General features: G+C 34.7%; 1 protein-coding gene across 2 annotated transcripts; it reads left to right on the top strand.

Moving 5' to 3' along the window:
* The first annotated feature begins 311 nt into the window (after positions 1 to 311).
* Positions 312 to 2,876, top strand: LOC120089750 (protein NRT1/ PTR FAMILY 6.1). 2 transcript variants are annotated; one of them, XM_039047135.1, is made up of 5 exons: positions 312 to 424; positions 510 to 765; positions 865 to 1,082; positions 1,173 to 1,753; positions 1,871 to 2,876. In XM_039047135.1, exons 2-5 carry the CDS (start codon positions 522 to 524, stop codon positions 2,739 to 2,741), a joined length of 1,914 nt encoding a protein of 637 aa, XP_038903063.1. In that variant the 5' UTR covers positions 312 to 424; positions 510 to 521; the 3' UTR covers positions 2,742 to 2,876. The 2 variants fall into 2 exon arrangements, with proteins under 2 accessions (XP_038903063.1, XP_038903071.1); XM_039047143.1 differs by lacking the exon at positions 312 to 424 and having other exon boundaries at positions 1,871 to 2,315; positions 2,392 to 2,593.
* Positions 2,877 to 7,463: the final 4,587 nt, after the last annotated feature.

Genomic DNA, 7,463 nt, shown 5'->3' with positions numbered 1-7,463 from the left:
TAAAGTTAGAGATACAGAAGTAATTTTTGACATTTCAAAATCATTCCGAAATATATGCCGTGAAGGCGTAACTTATAAGTAGTTGTCATTAAGAAAAACCAATTCCTAACCAACAATCTTCTTCTAACAATTGAAACAATTCTCCCTATACTATAGATAGAGAGAGTTTTGTCTTCAAATTGAGGCCTATTAATTGAGACTTTTCTTTTGTACTGAAGAAATTGATTGGTTTTTCTGATTTTCTTCTGTGGGCCTAAACTTGTTTGGTTGGATGTTTATTAATTAGGCAGTCAAAATCACTCACTAACTGTCAAGAAAACCTTACAGAAATATGTCCTTATAAGCAAAGATATTTCTTTTCTCACTATGTGAAACAGCAGATGGTACTAGAAGATATAGAATCTTCTTTTGACAAATCTCACAAGTTTGGAGAAAATTTTTGTTTTCAATTCTTATATATAGAGTGAAAATAGTGAGTGAAAGTGTTCATTTTTTCTTCTTTCTTTCAGGAATTTAGAAGCATGGGAAGTAGAGAAATAAAATCACCTCAAGAGGTGATTGAAACATCTGGGCTTGGTAGATTGGATGAACATTCTGAATCATTTCAAAGGAAGAAGCTTGGGATGTTTTTCATCGAATCGGATGATCGGAGGACGGCGTTCGGGCGTGGTTATACCGGAGGAACGACTCCGGTTAATATCCGTGGCAAACCTATTGCTGATCTTTCAAAGACTGGTGGTTGGGTTGCAGCCTTCTTTATTTTTGGTAAGTAGCTGCAAAACAACCCTTCTTATTGTTTGTTGTTACTATTTTGACTTGGAAAGGAAAAAGTATGTGAAAAATTATTCTTGTTTTCTTTACAAGGGAATGAAATGGCAGAGAGAATGGCTTATTTTGGGCTTTCAGTGAACATGGTAGCCTTTATGTTCTATGTAATGCATATGCCATTTACTACTTCATCAGATGCAGTTAACAATTTCCTTGGCATCTCACAAGCCTCCTCTGTTCTTGGCGGTTTCCTTGCCGATGCATATCTCGGTCGATATTGGACGATTGCGATCTTTACTACCATTTATCTCGGGGTACGATACGAAACTGATAACATCCCATCAATATGAAGCTAATATGGAGAAGATATTCAATTGAAATCCTTGGTTTTGTCCTTAATGCAGGGCTTAACAGGAATAACTCTATGTGCTACAATTAGTACATTTGTGCCAAATCAAGAGAAATGTGATCAATTATCACTGCTTCTAGGCAAATGTGAGCCAGCAAAATCATGGCAAATGACTTACCTTTACACAGTCCTTTATTTGACAGGGTTTGGGGCAGCAGGTATAAGGCCATGTGTCTCTTCATTTGGGGCTGATCAATTTGATGAAAAAAGCAAAGATTACAAATCTCATTTGGATCGCTTTTTCAACTTCTTTTACCTTTCTGTGACTGTTGGAGCCATTATAGCCTTCACTGCTGTTGTTTACATACAAATCAAACATGGATGGGGAGCTGCTTTTGGCTCTTTAGCTATAGCAATGGGCTTTTCGAACGTCGTCTTCTTTCTCGGTACTCCTTTGTATCGGCACCGATTGCCGGGTGGTAGCCCTCTCACAAGAGTTGCTCAAGTTCTTGTAGCAGCATATAGGAAGAGAAACATCTCATTTTCTAACAGCGAGTTTGTTGGCTTGTACGAGGTTCCCGGCAAGCAATCCGCTATCAAAGGTAGTGGAAAGATCCTTCACACTGACGATTTCAGGTAAACAGTTTCATTCTTTCACATGAATATCGTAAATTAACCTGGTATTAGAGTAAAATGAACTATATTCTATCGACTTAAGTTTTTAAGTTTAGTGGTGATTTAATGGGATTGCAGATGTTTGGACAAAGCAGCATTGCAGCTAAAGGAAGATGGAAGGAATCCAAGTCCATGGAGGCTTTGCACAGTGACACAAGTTGAGGAAGTGAAGATTCTTTTGAAGCTAATTCCAATACCAGCTTGCACAATAATGCTCAATTTAGTCTTAACAGAATATCTCACTCTTTCAGTTCAACAAGCATACACAATGAACACTCACATAGGCCATCTTAAGCTCCCTGTCACTTGCATGCCAGTCTTCCCTGGCCTCAGCATATTCCTCATACTTTCACTCTACTACTCAGTATTCGTTCCGCTCTCTCGACGCATAACAGGGCACCCGCATGGCGCTTCTCAGCTCCAGAGGGTTGGCATTGGTCTAGCAATCTCAATAATGTCGGTCGCTTGGGGTGGGGCATTCGAGAGATATAGAAGGAACTATGCTATAGAAAATGGATATGAGGCAAGTTTTTTGACCCCTATGCCTAATTTGAGTGCCTACTGGCTGCTTATTCAGTATTGTCTGATTGGCATAGCAGAAGTGTTTTGCATTGTTGGTTTGCTTGAGTTCTTATATGAGGAAGCCCCTGATGCCATGAAGAGTATTGGATCGGCATACGCGGCTCTCGCGGGCGGTTTGGGTTGCTTCGCGGCATCGTTGCTAAACAGTATTATAAAATCCATCACGGGGAATCCGAATGAAAGAAACCCATCTTGGCTTTCGCAGAATATTAACACAGGACGATTCGACTACTTCTACTGGCTTCTCACAGTCATGAGTTTCATCAATTTCTGCATTTTTTTGTACTCAGCTCATAGGTACAAATACAGGAAAGATCATGAGGTTGGAGAAGGAATAATGGAAAATGGAAGGCATGATAAAATGTGAGATTCATATTCATAATTAGTTAGTATTAGAGTTGATTTTTAGAAATGTAAAAAAGAAATCAAAGCTACTTCTTCTATATATATATAGGAGTATTTGATTTCATAGTTGGTTAAATCATCAAAATTATTGACAGTATTCATAATAGTTTTAAAAAAAATAAAGTCTTTTTTCATATCTACTCTCAAGTAAAAGTAAAAAAAGTCGAAAGGATCCTAACTCAACCAACCTAAATAATATATTAAGTTCCATCCTCTCCTAACATTATAAAGAGTCCCATTAAATCATTTTTCCATCAAAGAATATAAAATGTCATAATCATGCAGCTGTTAGAATTAGAGTTGAGTATTGGAATTTATTGTCTGGACTCTTTTTAGCATTCTATTTAGTACTTACCAACCAAATATAGTTGGCAATTATGATGAAATTAATTGCTCAGCAGTGAGCTACAAAGTTTTATTCTATTAGTATTATCATTTTAAAATTAAATTAAATTTTGGGAGCTGTATAAAACTTTAAAAATTGGGTTAGTTTGAATTTTAATGTCCCATTTTCTGGACTGGGATGGGCATCACTTCCTAATGTTGAAGCTATGAATGACAGTACATCTTGCTTACTTGCATGCCTATTTTACTTTAAAATTGTTTAGGTCCGACCCATTTGATATCCATTTCATTTTTTATTTTTAGTTTTTGAAAGAGAGTTTTCAAAAATAAAAAAATAAGAAAAATTATTTACACAAAGTAACAAAATTTTAATCTTCTTTAATAGAGGTTGATTGCAATGTCTATCAGTGATAGAAACTGATAGAAGTCTATCACCTAAACGCTGATAGAAGTCTATCAATGTTTATTAGTGTTTTTTTTTCTATTTCTGTAAATAGTTTAACATTTTTTTTATATGTGAAAATTTTTCTTTTAGAAATGTATGCTTGTTTTCCCCCAATTTTCTTGTCACTGTTTTCACTTTTGTTAAAGAACCTCTTGAACTTTTAGTCAAAATCTAGAAACAAAAATAAAGTTTTAAAAACTATTTGTTAAGTTTTGAAAATTTGGCTTGATTTTTTTAAAATATTGGAAGAAAGTGGACTTAAAACCTATTTGTTAAGTTTTGAAATTTTGGCTTGATTTTTTTAAAATATTAGAAGAAAGTGGACAAAATAACATAAATTTAGAGGTAAAGATAGAATTTATAAGATTAATTTTCACATAGTTAAAATAAAAATAAAATAGTTATTAAACGACTTTATAATCTCATTTAAGTTTTTGTCTCTAAATTTTTTATGAAATGTTTCTTGATTTTTTAGATTAAAAAAAACTTAACGTAGGCATATTTTGGGTTAAAATACTTGGTCTTAGATTATTTAAATGAATTTGAGTGTTGTTAAATGATTAAATGGAAACTAGAAGGTTATTAAAACAATATACTTAAAAGTGAAAAATATTTAAAAGTTCAAGGATTAATTTTTTTCAAAAAAAAAAAAAAAAAATACAAAAGTCTGGTCCTAAATTAGGCTTTAATTTCCTACCTTATGATGCAAGACATTATTCGCATTTCCAACCCTTTTTTCTTTTTTTGACAAAGGATCGCACTGTTAAGCACATAAAAAAACCTTTTTCATTAGAGTAATGATTAAGTACAACCTAAACTGCGTTTAACTCTTGTGTTTTCTACGTTTCTATCACACAAAAAAGAAATTAAATATATATATATATATATCTTTTAAAAAGATGTCATGTGGCAACATTTTATTAGATTATATTTGGAATGTACTAAGATAGGTACATCCAAGAGAACATCTAATTTTTTTCTCAGGTCAACTTTTCTTCTCTAGATTATACTCTCAATTCAAATTTCGATGACATTTAATAAAAAAAAATCACATTTTGTGAGATAATTAGCGTCAATTACCTTTTATTCTACCCTTAACAATTCTCCTCTCAAGAAAATATCCATTGGTCCTCTAACAATCTTAAACCTTGTCATGCATTCACAATATGAGGTAGGGGTGATCATTGAAACCGCTAAAATCGAACCGAATACTAAATTGAACCAAAACTGAATTAATGTGGTTCGGATCGGTTTGACATATTTTGAAATTGAATTATTGCGCTTCGGTTCGGTTTCAAATTTGAAAACTGTTTTGAAACAGAATCGAACCGTTTTTTAATAAATATNTATAAGTGTTTCATTTTCAGCCTAGGGTTTCAAATCTTCTCAGGTCTCTTCTCAATTTGACTTCCCAATTCTCATGTAGTCGCACGAGTCATGCCATTTGTTGTAGCCTAGCTGTAGATTTCCGTCCTCCATCCTCCGATCTCACGCCTCAGATCTCTATCCTCTGTCCTCCGATCTCATATTTTAGCCTCAGGTACCATTGTTTTGTTTCTTTCTCTCTTGCTTCTTCTTTCTTGTTTTTGACTTTCTAGGTTTCTATTCGTTTGCTTGTTGGTGGTGGAATAAGCTATGTGATTGATGAATTACAGAAGCAACCATTGTTGGAGGTGGAATGAGTTGTGTGATTGATGATGGAATGTATTTGTGGTGGGGGAAGAAATGGTTGGATTTGATGAGTTTAAGAACAATTATTATTAAGACCAAGCATTTAAAATGTGAAGGAATTCGGACATGAGGATTTCCATGAGCAGCGGAATGATCGTTCCAAGTTCCATTTGTATTTGAACATAAACAATTACAATCAAGAAACCGAAACTAACTAGTCGTGCAACAATACGAAATTACAACATATTTAACAGAGACCAAGGGATAGAATTATACATACCTTTGAAGACTCATCTTCAAACACCTTTGATCACGAACGCTCATGCAATCAGCAAGACAACAATCCCAAACGCTTGAACACTACGACCGCAACACAGCACGATCACAATGACCACCACGCAAACACCACGAACACAATGAACGACCTCCAAAAATCTTGACTTAGTCGAGTTGAGTACAACACCACTACAATGGCTACCTTGGTATTCTCGGTGTGAGAATCCAGAAGTGTGGGTTTTGTGTGGACTTGGTTTGAGAAAGAGGCTGAAGGAAGAACAATCGTGTAAACGATTGAGCAAGTAGGAGATGATAAAGGTCTATCGTATACACGATATCCAATCGTTTAACAAATGCTCTGCGATGGTTTAGCAAAAGCTCTACGATCATTTAGCTAATGGCCAGCTGAGTGAACTATCGTGTAGTGTCACTCCACGATTGTTTAGTCTCTCTTCAGCTACCATTTAGTGAATGTAATCTACTTGATAGCCTTTTCGTGAGTAATTTCCGAGAATGGAAAATCTCAATTCAACTACTAAAACTAGGAAAACATTTTTCCTTTTATCTCACGGTTACTATGAAACCACCAATAACCTCCCACTTAATTGGTTATTAGATAAAAATAGATAATTAACCAATAATTAATATTATTATACATATATTTGATAACCAACTTACCATACTATATTTATAACCTGTAGTTTTAATATTTCATCTCATGAAACATATAAACCATAGTTCTTTTTCTATTTCATGGAACTTAATGTAAATCTCATTACATTAGTCCTTCACTTGATGTATCTCATACACCATACCAATCGTATCATATATAATAGAATTTCCTCTTAACAATTTGAACATCAACACCTAGAATTGATTCTCAACTTGAATCCATTAAGCTACCAAGGGGACCTTATGGACTTGTAGCTCGAAGCTCAACAGTACGTGAATAACTGACTAAACTCTTTAGTCACGAGATCAACTATCCATTAACTGCCAGACACTCTACTAAAGATTGACAACTGAACTCTTCTTACTATAGATATATTATGTGTCCATATCAATCAATCAACAGTATGATAACCCTTCACATATTGCTCGTAAGTATAGCTGGGCCAATAATCGTTATGCCCCTGTAGTTATATCTAACTCCTTAAGTACCACTGATCCCTCTAATGAACATAAGTCATAGTCTTACTATGACTGAGTCTTCTCTTCCAAAGAGAAGTTATGGCCACTATGTTCAAGACCTGGAATCAGTCTTTAAAGGAGCAATCTATCTACTTACCCCTGTTTCGGGGAATGAGTGAAATTCATCTTGTGTAACTGAGTTCCCAGCTCCTAAATTAGACAAGTCCCAAAAAATGTAGGCATGTTGAGCTGGCAATCTGGCCACTCTCACCCATACTAATCAAAGAACTACCTTTAAAGGCTAGAGTTCCTAAAACACTCAGGATTGAGGTCATGTCACCTATGGTCGTATATGTGAGATGTAAGTCTCCAGTATCAACGACGTTATATACATAGACTAGTCATTTCGTGATTCGGTCTTATACAAACTCTTTGTATAGGACACCCTCGCTCGCATGCTCCACATGAATGGTCAGGATCTATCATCTGTAGTAGTTCACAATACTTGCAATCCTCTACAAGACAGACCATACCCATAGTGTCACCAGGATCAGGTATCCTTCCTTAATCCTTATACTACAGACCTATTTAGCCTATCACTTAAGTCATGATCCATTTTTATATCTCATATACATGCTTAAGTTTACATATAATAACCATGGAGCTTTATTTATTGAATATGAGTAAATACCAGATAAAATAACTCTTATTTTATTCATAATAATGTGTATAAATTACAAACTACGAGACTCTAGGAGACTTAGGACACCAATCCCAACAAAATGGTCGTGTGAATTTTTTTGTTTTTTGTTAATT

The sequence above is a fragment of the Benincasa hispida genome, chromosome 1 (genome assembly GCF_009727055.1).
Source record: "Benincasa hispida cultivar B227 chromosome 1, ASM972705v1, whole genome shotgun sequence".
In the NCBI taxonomy this organism is placed as follows: domain Eukaryota; kingdom Viridiplantae; phylum Streptophyta; class Magnoliopsida; order Cucurbitales; family Cucurbitaceae; genus Benincasa; species Benincasa hispida.
Note: the sequence above shows the minus strand (reverse complement) of the source record. Positions and strands in the feature narration are given on the sequence as shown.